The sequence below is a fragment of the Lactuca saligna genome, chromosome 8, assembly GCF_052625555.1.
Source record: "Lactuca saligna cultivar CGN05327 chromosome 8, ASM5262555v1, whole genome shotgun sequence".
In the NCBI taxonomy this organism is placed as follows: domain Eukaryota; kingdom Viridiplantae; phylum Streptophyta; class Magnoliopsida; order Asterales; family Asteraceae; genus Lactuca; species Lactuca saligna.
The window spans coordinates 20282018-20308937 of NC_136424.1; the positions used below are offsets into that span (position 1 = coordinate 20282018).

Genomic DNA, 26920 nt, shown 5'->3' on the forward strand with positions numbered 1-26920 from the left:
CTTGCTTCTAAGTATTTGAGACGTTATAAAATCATGCATAACAATGTTATATCCCTACGTGTATGGATGTAGTTTTCAAAACAATTGATTTTACCATACAAACAGGTTTAGCATCACAATTTGTTTCCCGTTTGCCATCTTATTTTTTATATGATGCTAACTAAGATATATAATAATAATAATAATAATAATATTTTTTACATTAACAAGATATGATTAATATTTAAGGCAATTTAAAAATTACTAAATGTGAAAACAACATAAATAAGAATTAAACAAATTATTTAAACTTTACATTAGTTAATGATCACGTGACATACTAAAAAACTAATATACTAAAAGTAACATAGTAGCGTAGGTGGAAGAAAACTATATCGTATAATAGTACAATAAATAGAATATACAAAAGTGAAATGAATAGCCGACAGCTAGCAATGTGCACATATAAATAAAAACGATCAACCCCGTGGGAAGCGAGACAATCAACCCCGTAGGAAGCGAGTATCGTGTGCATTAATATATATTGGATTAAGCAAACTATGGCATATATATAATATATATTGGATTAAGCAAACTCTGGCATATAAGATGTGAAAAAGATCGTGTGCATGTTGTAATTAATTAAGCAAATTATGGCCATATAAGATGTGAAAAAGATCGTGTGCATGTTGTAATTAATTAAGCAAATTATGGCCATATAAGATGTGAAAAAGATCGTGTGCATGTTGTAATTAATTAAGCAAATTATGGCCATATAAGATGTGAAAAACTAAGACGCAAAAATATAGATCATCAAAAGCCCTTTCTTCTCTGTGAAGATGACTATGATTGGCAACGTGATAAGATTTGGTAGAAGGCAGCTTCATACAATCGTCTCTAAAGAAATTATTAAGCCCTCTTCTCCGACCCCTTCTCACCTCAAAACTTACAATCTTTCGTTCATCGATCAAGCCTCCATAAATACGTTTCTCCCGTTTGTTACATTCTACCCAAACACTGGTTTTTATCCTAGTTCCCATGACAAAATACTTCCCTTGAAGAAATCATTATCTGAAACTTTAACTAAGTACTACCCTTTTGCTGGTAGGTTCGCCAAGGTGGCACCATCCTTTGTAGATTGCAACGACCGAGGAGCTGAGTTTCTTGAAGCTTCCATTGATAGCTCGCTCTCTGATTTCCTTAAAAATTATCAGCATCAAGATCTCGACCAATTCTTTCCGCATGGTCTCGTAAATCAAAAATCCAATCGTCCAGATGACGATGATCTTGAAAGCAACGGAGTGATCCCGCTGGCCATTCAGGTCAATCATTTTGAATGTGGAGGAGCAGCGGTGGCTATGTCGTTGTCCCACAAGTTAGCAGATGGAAACAGTTTTGTTCATTTTCTAAACGACTGGGCTAAAATGACACAATTGTTATCATCCAGAGAGCAGAAACATGCACTTCCCGACGACCCCCACTTTATTCCTTTTGAATACATGAATCTAAATTATAATGGGTTTACACTTGGATCCGATGAATGTGTTACAAAGAGTTTCATGTTCCCCAACGCAAAGATAAACGAGCTTAAACTCAAAGTCAAAGCCATGACCGCAGAAGCTGGACAACCCATCACAGACCCTACTCGTGTTGAAGTTTTGAACTGGCTGCTTTATAAGTCTGCAGTTGCAGCAGCTACCAAGAACAATTCAGGCTGTTTCAAACCCACCGGTGTTGGTCAACTGACAAATATGAGAGGCAGATTCACGGAGAAGTTGCCTGAAAAGAGTATAGGAAATTTCTTCATGGTAATGGATATTCTAACACACAACCAAACTGAAGTGAAGCCGGAGTCATTCCTTACTGAGCTCAAGAAGCAAAAGATGATGTTCCAAGGCATAAGAAATATCCAAACCGCGTTTGGTATTCTTTCGGGAATTACTGTAGAAGAAGGTCAAAGAAGATTTGATAGTGTTTATCTTTCTACAAGCTTGTGTCGGTATTCTACATACGAGATTGATTTTGGGTGGGGAAAGCCTGTAAAAGCAACCGTGGCCGGAGATCTAAGGAAGAATAGCTTTATAATGATGGATGCGCCAAACAGGGACGGCATTGAAGTACTCGTGTGTTTGGGAAAGCATGACTTGGCCGTTGTTCAAAGTGACCCTGAGATGCTTGCTTTTTGTAATTAGTTTTCTTATGTGTTTTACAGTGCATGAATTCCAAATTAAAATTTCTTCCTTTTGCTTGTTTGAAACCATAATGTGACTTAAAACATCAATGTTATACTGTTATTACTTTTTAATAATAACATGTTTTGGTTAATTTGTTCTGTTTGGAATCACATGCATGATTAATAAGTACGTTAATTACTATTAAGATTTTGTGATAGAGAATTTAATTTATTTGGGCCATAAGTTACGTATTTAAATATACTCGGAAGTAACTTGTTATGTATACTTATTATTGTAAAAGGAATAACATGATGTTGACTTCTTGACAACGAGCTTTATATATAATCATATGCATGATAAATAAGTACCTTATTAAGATTGGGTACTCCTATACGCACGAATCCTTAGTATATAAAGGTCAAATATGACATTTGACACGATAAAATTAATTTGTCTCTCAACTTCCAAAGATTTTTCAAAATACACACTTAATGTTTTATAGTATTTACTTTAAACTTTACTATTTTTTTTTTGTTATATGATTAATTAAGAAAGTTTTATTTTATTTTATAACTCTTTCCTGTTTGTTTTATATCAACCATCGGGCGTATAAATAAATCATATTAGAAAACTTTTTTTTTTTTTCTAAACCATTTAATATATATTAGTCAATAATTTCTTTTTATGTTTTATAACTCTAACTTTTTCCCAATTAATTATATTATATTATATTATATTATTAATTTTAATTTTAAATATATTATTTTTTACTATTGGTTATATCTATTAAATATTTAATGACGTTTTATTCAAGAAATATATATTTTAATAAAAAAGTCGCGAGTTTCGTGTAACGAGTAGAGTCGATACCATCAACGTATTCATTCCAAGAAACAGGTATCTTAACCACCCCCCAGCTAACTCTCTCTCTCTCTCTCTCTCTATATATATATATATATATATATATATATATATATATATATATATATATATATATATATATATATATATATATATATATATATATAATGCATTTTTATTCCATTCAATGTTATAGTACCACTTTTTAACCTATTAAATTCTTCATAAAACCCTCCTTCGGGATGATCATACTTTATTATCGTTTTTTATTTTAATATATATATATATATATATATATATATATATATATATATATATATATAACATTTTTTATTTGGTGTCGAACACTTTAAAATTCTCAATCATTAAAAACAAACAATGTTGAAAATAATAATAATTACCATGTGTTTTATTTTATATATACAAAAATTAAGTTTAGTTAATAAAATAAATTAATAAACAAAACAGCAAAATAAAAACTATAAATGAAAAGTGGAAGGTAAATTTTATTACTTTAACAAAAAATAAGGGGCATTAAATGAAAAGTGATAAAATATATTAAAAACGAAATTGAATCGATGACAAATGACTGACAAAAGTATATATAGAATTTTTTTTTTCGTGCATTTAGAATAACCCTTCATATATATATATATATATATATATATATATATATATATATATATATATATATATATATATATATATATATATATATATATATATATATTAGCCGTTTACTCACGCCAAGCGTCAGGTGCAAATATTTTATTCAAAAATTAAATTGTAGAGACGATTAATTTTTTTGCACAAATAGTTTACTAAATATAAACAATTATTAATATAATTAAAATAATAATATATAAATGTACACTCTTGATTACAAATTCGATTATGTCAAATTGTGCAAATGTTAAAATAATAATATATAAATGTACACTCTTGATTACAAACCCAATTAAATATTTGTTTTTTTAAGTATAATTATGATTTATGTTGTTTTTTTGTCACAACAGACAAGTAACAGATAAACCGATACTTAGGTAACAAATAAATCGACACTTTGGTAGACAATATATAACCCACAGGAGCTCGATCCACTCTAAATTTCGCATCTTTTTCCACCTTTTCACTTTCTCCCACCTTTGACTTTGACTCTGACTCATTAACAACCCCTAAAATCCCCCTTTGTCTCAAACTCCCCCAAAAATCAACTGCTTTTCGTTTCATCTTATGCCCCCACACAACACTATCCTTATCCCACCTTTTTACCTCATTAAGCAACATACTTTCATTCTCTTTCACATCATCTTTTATTCTTGGAAAAAAAATCCGGTTTTGCCCCTGCCACCGCCATTCTTGGAACACCCAACACTTTCACAAACGAAGAAGGAGCATCATGTCTTTTTTCCCATTTGAAGATGAAAAAGCAGATAAGAAAACATCCTTAACATTTCTCATGTGGGTCCTTGTTTAACTTTGACTTTGACTACTCAAGGTCCTACTACCTTTTGAAAGTGCAACCGCTACATGATCTATTTTAGGCATTAAAGATTCCATCTTTTTGTCATCTAACATTCCGGGAATTGAAGAGAATGAAAACTAACCTTTGATGGAGATGGAGGGTAGGATCTTAGTGGTGGGGTGAAGTTTTTTTTGGAGGGAGTTGACTTTTTTAGGGCGGTCAACGGTTGCCCCTTCGACCCATCTGACCATTGCGATCCGTGAAGTGAGATTTGGGTCGTATTCGATTCGTTCAACTACACCTACTGATGAAGTGTTGCATTTTAGGTGAATTGTTCTTTGTGATCGTTTTGCCCCTCCCCCTCTATGGAAAATTGTGATACGACCCTTTGAATTTCTACCTGCTGACTTGTCTTTACCTGTAACGAATTGCCTAAGTGGGCTTTTAGAGCTCACATTTTGAGCACCTGTAGGAATAAGATAAAGTCAGTAAAATTGTTTTTGTTTGGATAAATCATAGATGAATTTCAGATAACAATATAATCAGTAATGTTCAAATCCTAAGCACCACATCTCTACAATCAAATTAAGAAAGCTGGAAATGACATCTCTCTGGTACTGATTATCCTCTTGAATTGAAAATATGCAGCTTTAAATACAAATTTCTTTTTACTTTATCAGCATATGATTCATTCTTTCAATATATTTGCATTTTTACATGTACAAATAAGTGTTTACTGAAATGTACATGAACAAAATCAACTCTTTTTATTTAAAAGAGTATACTAGGTTCTAGGAATGCCAAAGAAAGCTTCACTTTTGATGTCAAAAATGTTGTTTCTTATTGTAAAATTGAAGTTAGTGTTCAACAAGAAGAGCAACAAGCAAACAAATTCAAAAAGTCACATGTTTCATCAGTAATTCATAAAACACGTGTTTTCGGCATTACTATCACAAAATTAACACTCTGAGAGAACCAATATCCCAGCAAAGCTGAAACCTCAAAAACAGAACTTTGCCTTGGGTGACTACCGATACCCTTAAGCATTTTGACCTTATACAGACGTGGGTTTTGAGGCTAGAAACACGCAGACGACACTCGAACATCTAATAATTTGAAAGAGCGAGGTTTGACATCAAAACTGGAACAAAGAATTTGTATTTGCACATTAATTCCGACATCAAATTCAATCTTTATTGAGCCCTTTTTTCAGATTCATTTCTCTTGAACATGACAATATCAACTTCGAATTTGCATTAAAAAAAAACTTACGGTTGATAGAGTGCTTGGATCTCATCTGAAAGCTGCTAATCCTCGAAGTAATCTCAAGTGAGTGGTGCGAGTGTAGAGGACAAAGGGGATAAAGAGAGAGCGTGGTGGCTTCTTGTCACCAAAAAAGTGTTGCGAGAGCACAGTAGGTGGCAGCGACGACGATCAGATACAGATACAGTGAGTGGGCGAGGTTGGTCTCATACCCCAAAACCAAGAACGGCGGAAACGTTCTGGGGCGGAGGACGTCATGTACAGTATCACAACAATGAAAAGTAGTAAACAAGGAACAACATCATCCATTGCATTGATAATGTAATTATTATACAAGTGTGTTCTGACAAATTATAATAGACACTAAAGTATAAATCAAAAGAAAGATGACTCTTGAACGAGCTCCATCTTCTCTAAACCTTGCATCGGTACCTGTCTATTGATGACCTGAGGATACAAGTAATTTTGAAAGAGAGTATCAGCTTTAAAGCTGGTGAGATCATAAGTATTTTAGTGTGTTATTTTGTGTGTAAATAGTTGTATGTATTTGAAATGTAAGTATTTGTAAATGTAAATGAACTGTAAGTATGAAAATGTTTGTAAAACAACTGTAAACTTTTGAAAAACCATAGAAATCCCTATGATTCCTACTAGTATATGAGGGTGTCTTCTACCAAGACCTAACTGCTATGAATGTAGCCTTCTACCAAGACTTAACTGTTCTAAATGTTCGTTTCTTGTAAAATTGTGTAATTTTCCCAAGTGTAACTATCATTAACAAAGTATAGTTTTTACATTTAATGTTTAAGTGAAAAGATCACTAAGTATATGTAAAAAGGAAAATTAATGTAGTACTGTAATGTAGTGCTATAAGAACTACTATTGTACTAACTACCTTAAACGGGATTTATATTAAGGTATCATGTGATTAATTGTACCATACTATCGACTGGATAACAACGACAAATGTAGGTCATAAAAAGAAATGACGTTTGGCACCCGCAGACCTGCAGGTCCGGCTGTAGCTAGCAGCAAGGTGTAGGATAGTCAACCCAGTATATATCTATACGCAAACTCACGCTCTCCCTCCAAGAGACTCTGGCTACAACTCGGGCCATGAAATTGAAGGCATGCTCCGATACAGTGGATCACAATTTTGTTAACGTATTCATGTATATGTACTTATGTAAGCGTAATCATGTAAAAGTATATGAACGTATGCCTTTACTACTCAAAGGTACTGAACTAACTAAAAGGAACTATTATGTCCATATATGTACACATGATATATAACTAATTTTTAAACGACCTTTGGACGGGTACCAGATATCCCACCAGACCACATCTCAAGCGCAAAAAGGAAATAGGGTGGATAACCTTCCTAAGTCCTTTAAACATTGCTTATATAATTATGCTTATAATAGGATCTCTATGTAAATGTATCAATGTAAATCTAAAGTAATGTGCTTTAATGTTTTGCGTGTGCTAGCTGTAATGTGTGTTCTTTCTCTATCTAGCAAGTATTGACTCATGAATGAACTGACTCATTGTATTATATCGCGTTCTATTAATGGTTCTAGTATCTTCCTAAACTACCCATATTGTAGCTTACTAATAATTAAACTGGTACGTATGAACATGGATGTATACCCTTGCTACCTAAGGGCATTGGCTGAACTGGAAGGACCTTTATGACTATATATGTACACATGATATATAATTAATATTTAAACAACCTTTGGATGGGTACCCGATATCCCACAAGACCACATCTCAAGCGCGAAAAGGAAATAGGGTGGATAACCTTCCTAAGTCCTTTAAACATTCCTCATATAAATATACATATATAGGCATGCAATTTATAATATAAAAGCATAAAGTAAGTTTTGTAAAACCTTTGAACATAATTATTATCTAAGAAAAGATCGACTTGATGTCAATCTATAAAACGGTTTGAAAGCGTGGGTTTGATAAAACAGTTTAAGTATAAAAGAACATTTGTTTGAAACACAAATATAAATAAGTTTGAAATGAAGCGTACAGAGTAAAGTGTACAACTTAATAAGGAGTTTTAATCATATAAAATGTTTATGAAAATCATTTGAAGGAAACTGTTTGGTAAAATGGCTAATGAGCAGCCAATCATTTGAATGTTGCTTAATAATCATATGTGATTGATATAGTAACTAGCATAATTCTACTTGTATCCCCCCCACCCATAAAACATTTAAAAACAGTTAAAACATTGATTAAGGGGTATGAACTCACTTGTAGTAAGTGATTGGAATTGAACGAACTGTATCGTAAGGAAGGATCGGACAAGTTCTTGGTGTCAAGTGAAGACTTTAGACACACACAATGATCCTAATTACATATGAAGACATATGTATATAAACAATTAGTGATTAAAACACTAATTGAACATGTATTAACATTCTAATGCGAGGTAAACAGTTTGGTCAAGTGCTAGGAGGCTAATGGGTTGCAACAAAGGAGTGCAAGACCTCTCATGGAAGTTTATGGTCAAAAGACCATATATGTTGGATTTTACAGCCCAAGGGAGTAAACTCCTGGCCGTAAACTCTCAATAAGGTTCCTAAATGAAGCCTAACATTATTACAACTCATGTGGTGAATTGCTTCAAGGCTTAAAATGGTGTGCATTCTAATCAAGTACAAGCAAAAGTAATCACATATAAATAAATAAATAAAAGAAAAGAGAAAGAAAGAAAAAAATAAGAAATAAGAAAACTTCCCCTTTTGGTCATTTTGGTCCATGTTGACCTAAAAAGGATTCTAGACATGTATTGGTATGCATGTATATAAAGCTTCCACCTTTATGATATAAGTGGTATTAGAAAATCCTTTTGGAGTGGTTGGGTTAATGGAATTTTTAGATTAAGGGCTTAATGGTTAAGATATTGTGGTATTGGCTTTATTTAAACGTAGGGTTGGAGATCTTAATCTCTTTGGGTGTCTTAATGGTTAATGTTTGAAGCCTTATCCATTTTAAACATATCATGGACCAGATCTGAGCTTTGGAGCTCTTCGAATCGGAGAAAATAGCTTAATCCGTTAAGTTGTTAAAATCTCAGCTCCCACATCGTAGCTATAGGTCACCAAAGTATGAAGGCTGGGAATTTCTTGTATATTTGATCGCATGTGGGCCACGATGTGTCCAAGGAAGGCCACGACATGGCGGTTGAAGTCAACATTGGCCGTTGACTTTTAGTATGGTTTGACTTTTGGTTAAATTTCTAATTTTCGAAGTTAGACTTAGGGTTTACCTTATATGGGTTGTTAGGAGTTGTTTAACATGCATGTTTAGGAGAAAGAGCTGTTAGTTGTGGTTGGCGTGATGTTAAGTTGGGTTTTAGTCGGCTTTGTGATTCAGGTGAGTTTTTCTCACTATACTTGTCGGTCAAAGGCACCAATGGCACAGCACTATATTATGATTTTATACTGTATATATGTTATACTCATAGGTCTGTATGATTACCTATATTTGTTGGCTATTGAGTGTTAATGTATACGTCGACATCTTATTGTTTTCTTGGATTGAGATGGCCCTTCTTTGTGTTGAAGGCCAAGATACCTAGGGCGGTTCTGATAGGATGTATGACCTGCGAGGTGGTCCAGTCAAGCCAAAGGCCCAAAGAGTGGTCCAGATAGGTGGTAGGCCATGCGAGGTGGTACAATCATGTTGAATGGTCATGCATGCATGTTGTTATCTGTTTAGTTGTGCGTGGTGCTTTAGGGGAACTAACTAAGCATTGGCATACAATTTGATGTTATGGTTTCAGGTACATCAGATGATAGGGTCAAAGCAAAAGTTTGATCATGCATATTCTCCTGGGTTTTTATGAGATTTGATTTTGGGATACTTTGATTCGTGTTATTACTTTTGGAAATTATGTTTTGTAAACACTTATGGTTTTTAGATTGGTTTAGGAAATTAAAATTTTACCTTGATTTTTGGGATATTACAAGTTGGTATTAGATATGTGGTTTGAGTGAGTTGGATAAGCATACATGTGAATTTGGACTCAAACTAAGGATCTGTAAAAATTTTCAAAAAGGTTTTCAAAAGTTAAAGAGGAAGGATGGGATGTGTATGATCAGCCGGAGTAGGAAAGTGTACCCGAAGTTACCCACACTATTATTTACTTATGACGATTCTGATAGAAAAACATGCTAGTAGTAGGTTATGGATCTTCAGGAATTGCATGATAGAATTGTTTGATACATGATGCCTGATAGCCTAGGAGAATTTGTTGTATGTTAGATGGAATTGACATCATTACTATAGTTCCTTAGTGTATGCATCATAGTTGTACATAACCAATATTTTATAGTCAGAGAATGGTTGAGGGCTTAAGGTAGAGTCAAGTATTCGATTGTCTATAGAATCTAGCGTTATGTATGATTAGCATGTACAAGTGGCTATAGGGTTGGTGGAAGTTCCATGAGTGAGTATAGTTTATAGCAGGATATCATGAGGAATGATTAGCCACAATTGAGAGAGTAGATGCATGATGTATGTGTATCCTTGATGCTTAGGCCTAGTGGTTCGAAATTTGCGCATAAGGATCTACCTGATTTTATGGTGTCTTAGTGCCAGACAGTTTCACAACTCAAATGTTGCTTGCTTTGTACTTTGTGGGTCACATATTGATGTGTGTTAAATATTAAATGAATATGTTAAATTATGTGTTGCAAAGTTTAAATAATTTTTGAATGATTAATTTGGCCCTATTGCACAACTCTCGTTTGAGTCTAACCGTTGTAGGGTTGGGTCTTTTACTCAAAAGATGATTTATGTTTCGTTTCATGTAAGTGTATTCATGAAGTGGTTAGCTGACATTAAAAGGGGTTTTCTGGTAGCTGATGGCAGGGTGAGGTGGGGATCCTAGGAAGTGATTTAGTTTTGTTTCTATGTTGTTTAGTGGGTATTAGGAGTATTATTATGAGCAGGTGATTTAGGGACTCAGGACGCTTCTTGAGGAAAGTATAGATATGTGTTAAAATTAGGATTGGGACCGTACTACTAGAAGAATAAGATCCATACTCGGATTGAGGGAGGTCACAAGGATTCTAAGGATCTGGTTGAGGGTAGATAGCGTGGTTTGATAAGCTTGATTCGTGACAGTGTTTCCGTATGTGTCGATATTTTCATTATGGTTGTTCAGGTTGAGGTTGGGTCTGGTGATTGTTTGTGTAGCGCCCCATTCCCGGTATGCATTTAAATAAGTTTATTCCTTTGTGAGGAACTCGACTAGTCCGTTGCATGACTCATCGAGTAGACACAGAATGCGCACGCGTATTTATCCGGTTACTCGACGAGTCCACACGCTGGACTCGACGAGTTTTCCTGTCTGGAGGAAACCCTAATTTTAGGGTTTTGCACCTATTTAAACCCTCTTATGCGCCCAAACTCGTCTCTTTCACCTCCAGAGCATCAACTAACAAACCTTAGCCGTTTTCTTAGTGAGTGTGTGTTTATTGCTTGTGAAGGCATCTTTGGAGTAATAAGGAGAAGGAGAAAGTTGGAGAGTTCAAGGAAGAGGAAGTAGATCCAGAATACACACTCTATTGGTCATCTTTTCTGGTATTAAATTCTATACCTTTCTTATTGATCATATAGATCTATGTTGTCCCTAATTTGTGGTTTCTAAGCCCAAAACCCCCAAATCCCTTATGATTAAGCCTTGTGGTTGGGTTATACCTCAGATCTGGACACTCATGGCATGCTAGAAGTATAAAGTTTCGGATGTGGTTGTGATTAAAGTCCATATTGAGCCTAGAACGTCATTAAGAGCTTATTTTGGTCATATGAAGCCTTTAAAGCCATGCATGCACGTAAAGTTCGCAACTTTACGTGAAAAACATGCCCTAGAAGTTTAGATCCATGATTTGGAGCAGCTGCATGGCTCAGATCGGACCTGTATGGAAAAAGGATTGTATGAACTCGGCGATTCCCCAGGGCAGCTCGATAAGTTATATGAAGTTAGCCGTCGACTTGACGAGTTGGGAGAACAACTCGGCGAGTCGGATGAAGTTTGCCTTAGAACTCGACGAGTTGTATGAGCAACTCGGCGAGTCGGATGAGTTTTCTCAAGTAAAGTTGTGTTTGAGTAGGATGGCTTCATTCCTTCGTAGTTACACGTAAAGTTAGCAACTTTACGTGTTCAGATGGTTCCAAGATTTCAGATCTACAAGTTAGGAACCATAGAGCGGATTCGAATGTAGTTGTATGGAGTCTGCATGACAGAACTCGGTGAGTAGTTCCTTGGACTCGGCGAGTCCGGTCAACTGGAGGTTGACTTTGACTAGGGGTAAAATAGTCATTTTACCCTCAGTACAGTTATCAGTAATTGATTGAGTGTATTTATGGAAATTATAGTTGGGGAGATACCAGAGCAGAAACAGACAGTTTCCAGAGCAGTTCATTTAGCAGCCAGTGACGAGGTGAGTTTCCTTCCAGTAGGAACGGGTCTAAGGCCATAATGTCGGCCCGTTTAGCTAGTAGTAGTTTTCGAACTTCGGTCCGATGCAGTTTTTAGTATGTTTGATGCCTTCGTGGCTCAAACATGATTTATGTGTTATGTGTTCCGAGCTACATCCCGATGCAATATGCAGTTTATGTGTTCATGCTAGTTGATATGTTTATGCTATGCTATGTTATGCTCAGTTAGTTTCCGGACTTCGGTCCGATGCAGTTAGTTCCAGACTTCGGTCTGATGCAGGGGACAAAGTCCCAGTTAGTTCCGGACTTTGGTCTGATGCAGTTAGTTCCGAACTTCAGTCCGATGCAGGGGACAAGGTCCCAGTCAGTTTCGGACTTCGGTCTGATGCAGTTTCTGGACTTCGGTTCGATACAGTGGGCAAGTCCCAATATGTGTTTATATGTTATTGTATGGTATGTGGTAGCTTGGGGGAGCCCACTAAGCTTTGTGCTTACAGTTTTAGTTTTGGTTTCAGGTACTTCCGCAAGTAAAGGGAAGAGCTCGGGTTGATTGCATCGCACACACCACAACTTCAGTTTGTCCTGGGAGTTGTTTTAGTTTTTCATAGATGTGATTTGATACAGTCTTGATACAGTTTTCTCGTGATACTTTGCTATGGTTTTGAGATATTGACGTACGAGGTTTATTTTATGATATTAACATGATGTTTTTAGTAATTATTAAACAAAAATTTATGGGTTGTATTTTGGGATGTTACAAGTTGGTATCAAAGCCTTGGTTTGAGGGATTCGGGCACACTTCCGGGTGTGTATGAACTCAAACTAAGGAAATGGTAAAATATTTTTCGAAAGAAAAGAGTTTTAGAAAAGTAAAAAGAATTTTAGAAAGACAAGAACTTTGAAAAGAAAAAAGGGTGTGGTGCATGCGATCAGCCGAGCTCAAGTAAGTACTCCTAAATTACCCATACAACAGTATGTATCAGTTAATGTTGAGTTTCAGTTTCAGTATCAGTAGAATAGCATGCTAGTATAGGACTAAGGATCTATGAGGATGCCTTATATGTCTATTTTATGTGTTTTAGCCTTATAAGATTGCATGCTAACATTGAGTAGTTAGCAGTAGGATAGCCTATTTAGGTTATGCCTGATAACATGAGCTTAGCATTGTATGCTAGTACAGTTTCCCGTTATGAGGATAGAATTGCTTGAGTAGTCTCCTATGTTTGAATGCTACTTGCTTTGTGCTTTGTGGGACTCTAAGTGATAGGAGTTAGCCATTAGGTGAATGCGTCACATCACATGTGAACAGGGTTGAATAATCTCAGAGTGCTAGACTTAGCCCTATTGTGCAGCTCTTGTCTGAGTCTAACCGTTGTAGGGACGAGACTTTTACTTGAAGGATTATCTGAGCCTCGCCGCATGTGATGATATTCAGGTGATGGCTAATTGGCATCACAAGGAGGCTTTCAACAGCTGAGGACTGGATCGGGTATAGTCAGAGAATTCCCTCGGGCAAGCGTAGGATGGGAGTAACAGAGATCATTAGCAGTAATAGTGACTTGGTGGAGTCAAGGCAGTACTTGAGGAAAGTACGGATAAATGTGGAAGGTAGTATGGGCCCGTACTACCGGAAGCAGAGGATCCGTACTCGAATCAAGGAAAGCTGAGATGAGACCAGGAAACTTGTGGTAGTAGTGATTCCTCGAGATATATCCGTTTTCCTGACATTTATTATGTTGTATTTCAGAATGGTGGTATTACGCCCTAGACCAGCAGTCGGCAGTTCAGGTGACGAAGGGGGATCAGGATCAGGCCCGGAGGCTGGGCAGTTGGATGAGTAGACTAGGGAGTTTCTCTCTTCAGATATTACTCGCACCATACTTGAGCAGACTCCTGTGATCTTCGGTTCGATCAAGGAGGGTATCTTAGAGATGATGGACGAGAGGTTGAGCACCTTCCGTGCTAAGGTGGCGACCATGATGGGGTCGCACACGCTTACTTTTAGGGAGTTCCGGGCATGCGGGGCACTGGATTATCATGGGGCACGGGACCCCATAGCGAGCACCAGATGGTTGGCAGACGTGGCCAACGCCTTCCGCACTAGCAGATGTCCCGAGGGGGATAAGGTCAGATTGGCGTCCTGTCTTCTGAAGGACAGGGCACGAGATTGGTGGGAGGAGATTGGTCATGCCATCGGGGATGATGACGCCTTGGATGCCATGACCTGGGCAGACTTTACTACCAGATTCAGAGCCGAGTTCGCACCGGTTATTGAGGTGCAGCAGTTAGCACGCGAGTTTCAGGATCTTACCCAGACTACAGAGACAGTGGCGGAGATTACCGCCAAGTTTAGGGAGAGGGATCTTCTTGTTCCTCAGTACGCGGCTGATGAGGAAATGAAGAAGGATCGTTATCATGAGATGCTTCGGAGTGATATCCGCCAGTTTGTGAGCCGGTCCAGCTGTAAAACGCTGGATGACATGATTGCTAGGGCGAGAGAGAGAGAGAGAGATATTGACCTTGAGATGGAGAGAAAGAGGAAGCCGGAGGCGGCTCCAGGTACAGGGAGTACGGGCAAAAAGCCCAAGGGTTCCGATCACAGAGCTAGGAGTCAGCAGAGCCACGCTTGGTGTGGCAAGTGTGGGAGATTGCACGATGGGGCGTGCAACGCAGGGAGTGCCGGCTGCTACAAGTGCGGTTGGACTGGGCATATGAGCAGAGATTGTACAGCCACTACTGCCACCGTTGCGGCATCAGATCCGATTTGCTTCCATTGCAATCAGAGGGTACGTAAAAAGTCCCAGTGTCCGAGTTTAGCTGCTGCAAGAAAGGTGTCAGCACCTGCTCCTGCTACTTTGAGGATTATAGATGGCCGTCAGGGCTGAGCTGAGACGCCGGTGGCAAAGAGTACGGCTTTTCAGCTGACAGTAGAGGAGGCACGAGCGAGTCCTGACGTGGTGATGGGTATGTATTTTTCCCTTATCTATGTAGTTATTATTGAGTGTTTCTTATGGTTATATGTTTTGTATAGGGCCGTTCTCAGTGAATGACATTTCAGCTACAATATTGTTTGATTCGGGGCTACCCGATCATTCGTCTCTCTTACGCTTATCAAGAGGTTCAGTAGAGCTCCTGGAGAGCTAGATTGTTCACTTGAGGTTGAGATAGAAGCTGATAGGACCGTTAGGGTCGCAAGGGTACATAGAGGATGTTCTCTACAGTTATTCGATGAGCGGGTTTCGGTGGACTTGGTCCCTATTCCCCTACGAGGGAACAAGGTTATAATAGGCATGGATTGGCTGAGCCCCAATGGGGCGGTGATAGATTGTAAGCTGCAGTTAGTGAGAGTTTGCACTCCCAGTGGGGGAGAGTTGGTGATTCAGGGTGAGAGGCCACAGCGTGAACCGATTCTGTGTTCAGCAGTGAGAGTGAGGCGTTATTTTCAGCAGGGTTGTGTCGGTTATGTTGCCTATGTTCTAGATGCCCGGGAGAAGGGTAAGGCGACAGTTGATGATGTTCCGGTGGTACGGGACTACCCGAATGTATTTCCTGAGGATTTTTTGGGGATACCTCTTGAGAGGTAGGTTGAGTTCGGGATTGACCTAATCCCTGGTGCGGCTCCGATAGCCAGGGCACCGTATCAGTTGGCTCCCGTGGAGACGCATGATTTATCTACGCAGCTACAAGAGCTGCTAGACAAGGGTTTTATCAGGCCGAGCAGTTCGCCCTAGGGTGCACCGATTTTGTTTGTAAAGAAAAAGGATAGGTCGCACCGTATGTGTATAGATTACCGGGAGCTGAATAAGGTAACGGTGAAGAACCGTTACCCACTTCCGAGGATAGATGATTTCTTTGATCAACTGCAGGGAGCGTCTTGGTTTTCCAAGATTGATTTACGCTCCGGGTATCATCAAATGCGATTCAGAGGCGAGGATGTGCAGAAGACTGCTTTCAGAACCTGGTATGGTCATTATGATTTCGTGGTGATGCCGTTTGGGCTCACCAACGCTCCAGCAACATTCATGGATCTCATGAACCGTGTGTGCAGGACGATGCTGGATTGTTCTATAATAGTATTCATAGATGATATCTTGGTGTATTCCAAGACTCAGGAGCAGCACGAGGAGCGTATGAGAGAGGTGCTAGAGATTTTGAGGGGGGAGAGACTTTTCGCAAAGTTCTCCAAGTGCGAGTTCTAGTTGCGCGAGGTGCAATTCCTTGGATATCTCGTCAACCAGAAGGGTATTTTGGTAGATCCGGCCAAGATAGAGGCCGTGATGTAGTGGGAGGTCCCGAGATCTCCATCCGAGATTCGGAGCTTCCTAGGTTTGGCAGGATATTACAGGAGATTCATCCAGGATTTCTCCACGATAGCAGTACCGCTCACCCGACTGACCAAGAAGTCAGTGGTGTTTCATTGGGGGCCTGAGCAACAGGTGGCGTTTGAGACTCTCAGGCAGAGATTGTGCGAGGCATCGATTCTTACCTTGCCAGAAGGAGTAGAGGATTTCGTAGTATACTGTGATGCCTCGATCACAGGTATGGGAGCAGTGTTGATGCAACGAGGCTGTGTGATAGCCTACGCCTCGAGACAGTTGAAGCCTCACGAGGCTAACTATCATACGCATGATTTGGAGTTGTGGGCAGTGGTGTTTGCCCTCAAGATTTGGAGACATTACCTCTATGGGGTCCGTTGTACTATTTACACGGATCACAAGAGTTTGAGGTACCTCATGGATCAACCGAATCTTAATATGAGGCAGAGGTGATGGTTAGATGTGTTGAAGGATTATGATTGTGAGATCATTTATCACCCAGGGAAGGCCTACATGTTGAGCGACGCTCTGAGCTGCAAGGCAGTGGCGGCCCTGATCGGAGGCATTTGTTTGAGGATGACGGTAATTACTCCATTATTGGAGCAAATCAAAGAGGCGCAGGCCGAGGGCCTTAAGGAAGAGAGGAAGAAGTATGAGAGGATTGTGGTCCGAGTAGCTTCTTTTGACTACGATAGCCGAGGATTGTTGACCCTTCATAGGAGGGTATGGGTACCGTACTGGGGCAGAGTACGGCAGGTGTTGATGGATGAGGCCCATAAGTCTCGATTTTCAATCCATCCAAGGGTAACGAAGATGTATAGGGATCTTCGACCAGACTATTGGTGGCCCTGCATGAAGCGGGATGTCGCCTGGTATGTGGAAAGATGCCTGACCTGCAGGAAGGTTAAGGCGGAGCACCAGGGGCCTCACGGAAAGATGCAGCCATTGGACATACCAGTATGGAAATGGGAGGATATCACTATAGATTTCATTACTAAGCTTCCCAGGACCACACGTGGAGTGGATTCAATTTGGGTTATAGTGGATCGATTGACGAAGAGTGCCCATTTTATACCAATCCAGGAGATCATATCGGCTGAGAAGCTAGCCGATATATATGTGTGAGAGGTGGTGGCACAACATGGAGTGCTTGTTTCAGTGGTGTCAGACCGAGATGTCCGTTTTACTTCCAGATTCTGGAAGCGGTTTCACGATGAGATGGGTACTCGTCTCCTTTTTAGCACCGCTTTCCATCCTCAGACGGACGGACAGAGCGAGAGAACGATTCAGACTCTCGAGGACATGCTGCGGGCATGTGTCCTAGACTTTAGTGGCAGTTGGGATACGTATCTTCTGCTAGCGGAATTTTCGTATAACAATAGTTACCATCCGAGTATTGATCGACCTCCTTTCAAGATGCTCTATGGGAGGAAGTGCAGGACCCCGATTTGTTGGGGCGAGGTCGGTCAGCAAGTCATTGGGAGCACCGAAGTGGTGCTCAAGATGACAGAGTTGATCCAGCAGGTTCGTAGTAGACTGCAGACTGCTTAAAGTCGGCAGAAGAGCTACACCGATAGGAGGCATTCAGACTTGGATTTCCAGCTGGGCGATAAGGTCGTCCTGAAGGTATCACCCTGGAAAGGTGTTATCAGGTTTCGGAAGAGGGGCAAGTTGGCCCCCAAGTTCATCGGTCCTTTTAGGGTTTTAGCCCGGGTGGGTCGGGTTGCTTATCGGTTGGATCTTCCGGCAGATCTCAGCCAGATCCATAACACTTTCCATGTTTCTCAGTTAAGGAAGTGCTTGGTAGATGAGACATCAGTAGTACCCTTGGAAGATATTTAGGTTGATAGCAGCCTGAATTACATTAAGAGACCGGTTGCGATTTTGGACCGGAAGTCAAAGACCTTGAGGAACAAGGTGGTTCAGTTGGTGAAGGTGCAGTGGCAGCACCAGAAGGGGTCTGAGTGGATGTGGGAGGCAGATGAAGAGATGAGGGAGCACTATCCAGAGTTGTTCCAAGATTTAGCAGCAGTAGACTTCGAGGATGAAGTCTAAGGCAAATGGGAGAGAGTTGTAGCACCCCATTCCCGGTATGTATTTAAATAAGTTTATTCCTTTGTGAGGAACTCGACTAGTCCGTTTCCTGACTCATCGAGTAGACACAGAATGAGCACGCGTATTTATCCGGTTACTCGGCGAGTCCACACGCTGGACTCGATGAGTTTGCCTGTCTGGAGGAAACCCTAATTTTAGGGTTTTGCACCTATTTAAACCCTCTTATGCGCCCAAACTCGTCACTTTCACCTCCAGAGCATCAACTAACAAACCCTAGCCGTTTTCTTAGTGAGTGTGTGTGTTTATTGCTTGTGAAGGTATCTTTGGAGTAAGAAGGAGATGGAGAAAGTTGGAGAGTTCAAGGAAGAGGAAGTAGATCCAGAATACACACTCTATTGGTCATCTTTTCTGGTATTAAATTCTATACCTTTCTTATTGATCATATAGATCTATGTTGTCCCTAATTTGTGGTTTCTAAGCCCAAAAACCCCAAATCCCTTATGATTAGGCCTTGTGGTTGGGTTATACCTCAGATCTGGACACTCATGGCATGCTAGAAGTATAAAGTTTCGGTTGTGGTTGTGATTAAAGTCCCTATTGAGCCTAGAACCTCATTAAGAGATTATTTTGGTCATATGAAACCTTTAAAGCCATGCTTGCACGTAAAGTTCGCAACTTTACGTGAAAAACATGCCCTAGAAGTTTAGATCCATGATTTGGAGCAGCTGCATGGCTCAGATCGGACCTGTATGGAAAAAGGACTCTATGAACTCAGCAAGTCCCTAGGGCAACTCGGCGAGTTATATGAAGTTAGTAGTCAACTCAACGAGTTGGAAGAACAACTCGGCGAGTCGGATGAAGTTTGCCTTAGAACTCGACGAGTTGTATGAGCAACTCGGCGAGTCGGATGAGTTTTCTCAAGTAAAGTTGTGTTTGAGTAGGATGGTTTCATTCCTTCGTAGTTACACGTAAAGTTAGCAAATTTACGTGTTTAGATGGTTCCAAGATTTCAGATCTATGAGTTAGGAACCATAGAGCGGATTCGAATGTAGTTGTATGGAGTCTGCACGACAGAACTCGGCGAGTAGTTCCTCAGACTCGGCGAGTCCGGTCAACTGGAGGTTGACTTTGACCAGGAGGATGACTTTGACCAGGGGTAAAATAGTCATTTTACCATTAGTACAGTTATCAGTAATTGATTGAGTGTATTTATGGAAATTGTAGCCGGGGTGATACCGGAGCAGCACCAGATGGTTTCAAGAGCAGTTCATTTAGCAGCCAGTGTACGAGGTGAGTTTCCTTCCAGTAAGAACGGGTCTAAGGCCACAATGCCGATCCGTTTAGCTAGTAGTAGTTTCCGGACTGCGGTCCGATGCAATTTTTAGTATGTTTGATACCTTCGTGGCTCAAACAGGATTTATGTGTTATGTGTTCTGCGCTACAGCCCGATGCAGTATGCAGATTATATGTTCATGCTAGTTGATATGTTTATGCTATGCTATGTTATGCTCAATTAGTTTTCGGACTTCGGTCTGATGTAGTTAGTTCCGAACTTCGGTCCGATGCAGGGGACAAGGTCGCAGTTAGTTCCGGACTTTGGTCCGATGCAGTTAGTTCCGGACTTCGGTCCGATGCAGGGGACCAGGTCCCAGTCAGTTCCGGACTTCGGTCCGATGAAGTTTCTGGACTTCGGTCCGATACAGTGGGCAAGGCCCAATATGTGTTTATATGTTATTGTATGGTATGTGGTAGCTTACTAAGCTTTGTGCTTACAGTTTCAGTTTTGGTTTCAGGTACTTCCGCAAGTAAAGGGAAGAGCTCGGGTTGATGGCATCGCAGACACCACAACTTCTGTTTATCCTGGGAGTTCTTTTAGTTTTTCATAGATGTGATTTGATATAGTCTTGATACAGTTTTCTCGTGATACTTTGCTATGGTTTTGAGATATTGACATACGAGTTTTATTTTATGATATTAACATGATGTTTTTAGTAATTATTAAACAAAAGTTTCTAGGTCCTATTTTGGGATGTTACAGTTTGGGCCTTAGTGGTCTTTTCAGGATAGGTTTGGATGGTGCATACCTAGGTGAGTTCATTGATTTTGAGGTATCATGGGCCTTACTCGAGGTAATGTCCGTTAAGTCGCAAGACTCAAGAAAAAATCGATTATTATGATAGGCCCGAGGATTGTATCCAACGGCTGAGTGATTGGTAAATGGACTGGAATGTCCCTATCTACAGGTGGGCTATGTTCCTCTAGCTTTCCTATTCATAGGAGAGAGAGAAAAAGAGAGAGAGAGAGAGAGAGAGAGAGAACAAACATGTGATTTTCAGAGTTGGGATGTAGACCCAACATTAGGCTAGATGGTTGTGGTTTTTGGTGGTACTATGGCAGTATGGTAATGCACAAGAGGATTCTTGTAGTATGGTCGACTTGAAATGAGATCAAGGGTCTGATTTCTTTAGATATAGGCAGGTCAGGTGCTAGTTGATGGTTTCAGGTGATCAGGGAACTGAATCGGGAGTAACAACTTTTACTGTCTTTGATGTATCCCGACTTTGTGAATGATGTCTTTTGTATTTATGAATGATTCTCATGATGAATTAAGGGTTGTGGATTTGCAGGCGAGGAGTGTGGTAGTCAGTTTGTTTCTAGATAGGAAGTTGGTGTTATGAATGGACAGATAGAGTTATGGCTTGTGTATCTGCATGGGTTCTTGATAATATAGGAAGTAATGATTGCGGAGTTCCCGAGGTCTCCATCTGAGATATGGAATCTCTTTGATTTTTCTTGGTCTTTATCTGGAAGATCATCTTGCATTGTGTTATACATTATAAGGGTCAAGGATGCTTTGTATCTAGGTAAGCCGATTTGAGTTTTGGTCTACTTGCAATGACCTTTTGTGGTAGTTTGAACCCTAAGGGGGGGGGGGGAGGTTGATATTCTCCTTGGAGGATTATCAATATGTTCTAGTTATAGTTTGAGAAGAATGGGTCATAAGGATTTTCGGTTCGGGTATGCGAAACTTTGGTTCAAGATTTAGTTAAGACGGGGGTGCAAAGGAAGTTGCCATCATATGTATGTGTTTAGAAATGAAAGAGTCGTCTTTGTGGTAAGAAGTTGTTGGACAAGGAGCTCATTGTAACTAGTGGTTCCTTTGGGGTACATCAAGGAATAGGTCACGAGGCATTTGGGTTGCTCAGGTTGAGTACGATTGTTGAGGGATTTGTCATCTTGTTGCATATATTGATATATATAGTCTAGGATGAGCAGTTTTTGATCGGTCAATCAGTTTCAGAGTTTGGTATGTTTAGTTCGTCATAGGCTTTTTCCATTATTGTATTGGATAAATCGATTGGTTTTCATTCAATCTCGGTCATTATTCTTTTTGTTCATCATCAATAGTAGAGGTTCTTCGGAAGTTTCAAGCTGTATCATTTGGAGTTCAATGGATGCATCAACCTATTGTCAAAATCTACACATTGTAGATTTTGGTTTTTTGGTATGGGTAACCACAATGGTTGGTTGTGGAATTATTGTTCGTAGCAGGCTCGAGTTTTGCAGATGTCCTTGGTTACTGGAAGTTTGGATGTTGGGGCAATGTTGTATAGTTTTTATGTTTGGCTTTGGATCTGCGTAGAATCCAATTTTGGCATGTCATGTTAGCAAGGCTAGTATCTGGATTGACCCGACTAGGGTTTTGACAACGTTTCTGATAACTTTGGATGTTTAATTGAGCTAGTTGTGTATTGGTAGGATCTTTTCAGCTTCAATCAAGGTGTAGGATTTTCGTTTTGACCATTCATAAGGATGTTTCTATTAACTGTTAAGGTCCATCATTTCGGTTAGATCTGTTGGTACGACACCATATGGGTAAGGTTGTGAAGTACAAGGAGTGCAATAGATCTAGGGTTGGTTGTGTGTTTCCCTTAGGGATGTAGGCTAAGTAAGATAGCAGGAGAAAACTTGGCTCGAATTATTGTCATGTTTTGTTAATTGCTTTTTACCCTTAGAGTTAGAACAAGAGTGCAACCACCAAACTTATTCGTTGGTTGTGTACGACTATGTTTTCGTCTAATTTTGCATTACTAGTAGCCTATACTATGAAAGGAATTGTGTGTGATAGAAGGGTATAGCCCATGTTGTGTTCGATTAGCATTGAGAGGGATGTTGATTGGTTTCCTACAAGTCAATGGATTGATGGTTGAGTATCTTTAGGCCCCTATGGCGTTGGTCATGAGTATTCCGGCAAGTGATGGGATGACGGCATGATCGAAATAGTGTCGTAAGATTATCTTTTACTGGTTAGAAGTTGTGACAATATATCATGAACTAGTGGCTGTATGATTCATATGCGTGGGACCTGGTAGTCATTTGATTGAGACTCTTAGATCTCTTATCGTTTTCTTCTTGTCATGTTTGGGTGTTAGCTCATTGTTGGGACTCGGGAGAATCAATGACAAGCTGGTTTGGATCATGTGGGGAGTTAAAGGTTGTTGGGAGTAATAGTTGAGCATCAAAAGTCACTTGCGGAGTGATTTCATTATGAACCCTGTTTGCTTGCAGGCTGTTTATTAGGAGTTTGGTTACCAATGTTGAGTATTTGTTATGGAATCTTGAGTCCTGGAGTTCATTTCAAATGTCTCGATTAATTTGTTAGGTAGATGTACTCCTGAGATGATGAGGGATTTGGATGAAACGTGAAATTCTTGGATGGTCCATCTTTATGCTTGTGGGAGTAGTGGGTTGGTGATGATTTTTTAGGAAGTCAAGTGTGTATTTAATATTTTTTGGCACAACTTATGGATTTGGGATTGGTTGAAATTCATGATCGGTATGTTTAGAGTATTCTTTCTTCATTTTTTAGTGGTGTTTGTAGTTATGAACTAGGGGTAGGTACAATAATCAGTCTTAGAGTATGGTTTCTGAAGCTTAGAACCGATGGGTTCCCGGTTCCAGGAAGTTTATTGGTGGAGTTGGTTTGTGGTTGTAGTTTTGAGAGTTCTCGGTTGTCTGGTTGTCACTGGAAGTTGGGTCTTACAGTTAGTGTGAGAAAGATAGTTGTTGTGATTGAGTATTTTCAAGTTATTGGATTGTTTGTCGGCAGTTGTGGGTTTCCGAGTGGTCTATTGAGTTCTATTTATAAGATGCCTTGATTTCGAAGTGGCTAAAGGGAATTTTTGGAATATGTTGATGTTGTTTGTGTTCCACTACTATGGTTATTTAGTTGAGACTCATTTTAGGAGTCACCTTTGTTTTCAAGTGGAGGGTTCAATAGCAGTGAATAGCTAGAGGTTCTATTTTCTAGTGGTATCAACATGATAATTCAAGGTCGGAAGGGTTCCATATGGTTCGGGTTGCGAAGTGAAGTCATATTGATTTCGTTTTGTGATGGTTTTGCATGCGCGGGAGTCAGAAAAGGTAATTGATTTCCTAATTTCGAGCATAATAGTGATGCTTATTCTTCATTGGTTAAAGGTAGTGGGTCAATGATTCATTATTAGTCACTTCATGTGAGTTTCACAAAGATTGGGTTTTGATTGTAGTATGGGAAGGAAATTGCCTGTATGAGTCGACTTCTTAGTTCAGATTGGGATTCTGAAAGGATTGTCCAAATAGCATGGGGTTAGTAGAGAGCGATTTGGAGGATGAAATCAAATTTGCGTAGGGGATAATTATAACACCTATATTCCAAATTGGTTAAGATTACTTTTATCAAGGACCAAAGATTAAGTTTTGGAATAAATTTTATGCCACGACGTGGCCACAGAGTGTCACAGCGTGGCTATTATATAATGGATCGCATGTGTTATTGGATCATCACGACATGACCAAAGCTTTCTATGGCATAATAGCTGTCCTGGCCCAAGCACATATTTCTTTTAAGGTTTCCTTCATATTTAAACACCTCTAAGTCATTTTTAGGGTTCCTTATCAGCCTCCATCACCCTCATGTTTCAGAAACCCTAATCCTAATTCCTCCTTGACAGTTGTGAGTCCATTTTGGTGACCTTGGTTGCTTCGGAAGAAAAAAGAGGCATTGGAAAGGATTAGGGTGTTTCTTGGCTAAAGTGAAGATGGGCATCTCTTGACCTTTGTAAGTGTCAAAGTTCCTTGCTTTATGGCTTAAAGTGGTTAGATCTTGAATATTTTCCCATGTTGTTCATGCTTGAGAAATTTTGGAAGGAAGGAACTCATAAATTTGGCAACTTTATGACTCTCCTGAATCCCATGAGCAACATATATTGTAGATTTAGGTTTTGGTTGAGAGTTATTGATCTTACAATAGTTTTGGTCATTTTTAGCCCATTTTGAACTAAAATGGATTCTAGACATGCATTGGTATGCATGTCCATAAAGCTTCCGCCTTTATGATAAATCTCATATTAGAAAACCCTTCTGGAGTGGTTGGGTTAAGGACATTTCAGATTAAGGGCTTAATGGTTAAGACATTTTCGTATTTAGTTTTATTTGGACCTAGGGCTGGAGATCTTAATCTCTTTCGGTGTCTTAATGGATAAAGTTGGAAACTTTATTCATTTAGACCATAGAGTGGACCAGATCTGAGCTTTAAAGCTCTTGGAATCGAAGAAACTAGCTTAATCCATTAAGTTGTTGGAATCTCAGCTCCCACAACATGGACATAAGTTTTCATTGCGTGACAACTGGGAACTTCCCATCTGTTTGATCGCATGAGGACCACGATGTGGCCAAGAAAAACCACAACGCGGAAGTTGACTAAAGTCAACGTACATTGGTTGTTGACTTTAACAATTAACTTTTAATATGGGTTGACTTTTGGTTAAACTTCTATTTTTAGAAGGTAGAATTAGGGTTTACCTTGTATGGATTAGTAAGAGGTGTTTAACACCTATCTTTGGCAAAGAGAGTTGTTAGTTGTTGTCAGCACGACACTAAGCTAGTTTTTAGTTGACTTTGTGACTCAGGTGAGTTTTCCTCACTATAATTGTGGGTCAAAGGCACTAATGCCAACCCAGTAAGTTTTGTATCCTGGTATATAGGATGATGTTATGTTGGATATATGTTAGACTCGTAGATTTATATGATTACATGTATTTGCTGGCTATTGAATTTTACCGTATATGTCGACATGTTATTGTTTTATTGGGATGAAGTGGTACTTCTTCTTGATGAAGGCCAAGATACCCAGGGCTGTCTAGATAGGCTGTAGGAACTCCCAGACGGTCCAGTCAAGTCGAAGGCCCTGAGAGCAGTCCAGATAGGTTATAGGCCCTACGAGGTGGTCCAGTCATGCTGAAGGATCATGCATGCATGTTGTTATATGTTGGGTTGTGTGTGGTATTTTGGGGAAACTCACTAAGCTTTGGCTTATAATTTAATTTTATGGTTTCAGATACATCAGATGATAGGGTCAAGGTGAAGGCTTCATCATGTACATTCTTTCGGGTTGTTAATTTGATTTCGGAATACCCCGATTTGTGTTATGAATTTTGGAAACTAGGTTTTGTAAACACTTAGGGTTTTTGGATTGGTTTCGAAAGTGAAAATTCGACCTTAATCTTTGCGATGTTACAAATTTTCTTTTCATTTCCTTCTCATTCTTTTCCTTTGATGACTTAAATGAAACTCGAGAACATGCTTCTTGCTCTTTCTTTCATTTTCCATCATCATCACCAACACCTTCGCCACCAACCGACATCATCACCACCACTACCACCACAACCGCCGCTGTCATCACCAGCACCTCTGCCACCTCTACAACCACCATATCCTCAACCACCACCACAAATACCACTGCCACTGCAACCAACATCAACACTACAACCATTGCTATTGTCACCACTATCCTTGCCACCACCAACACTAACTGCCATATTTATATATGAATAATCACTTGTGAAAAGATTTTCTCAAAGTTTTTTTTCTATATACATATATATATATATACACACACACACACACACACAAACACACACATACACACGATTAATTTGATGATTAAAGTATAAGTAAAACAATAAATTATGTATTATACGGACGAGTGTTTTCAATAAATTAGAACCAAACAACTTATAAAAACTACATATGTTTATCAAACACTTCCTTATTTTCTCCCCCAAAAAATTAATAAATTCTTATTAACAATAACAAACTATACAGTAAATTTGTTATCATAATAGAACAATTTTAACTAAATTAGATGAAGCCAACTTACAAAAACTACTTATTTAAATCAATAAACACGTTTTTTATTTTCTCCAATCTAAAATTTAAAAATACTGATTACTAATAACAAACTACAATAATTTACAGCAATATCCTTCATTTAAGGTACAACACCTTGATAATGTACTACA

General features: G+C 39.2%; 1 protein-coding gene and 1 pseudogene across 1 annotated transcript; one reads left to right on the forward strand and one right to left on the reverse strand.

Moving 5' to 3' along the window:
* Window positions 1-767: 767 nt before the first annotated feature.
* LOC145011379 (akuammiline synthase 1-like) lies at window positions 768-2212 on the forward strand. The gene has a single exon (XM_078970088.1). The coding sequence runs from the start codon at window positions 819-821 to the stop codon at window positions 2169-2171; it is 1353 nt and encodes a 450-aa protein (XP_078826214.1). The 5' UTR covers window positions 768-818; the 3' UTR covers window positions 2172-2212.
* A 1786-nt stretch (window positions 2213-3998) lies between these two features.
* Window positions 3999-26391, reverse strand: LOC145009459 (large ribosomal subunit protein uL2mz, N-terminal part-like; annotated as a pseudogene).
* Between the last annotated feature and the right edge of the window lie 529 nt (window positions 26392-26920).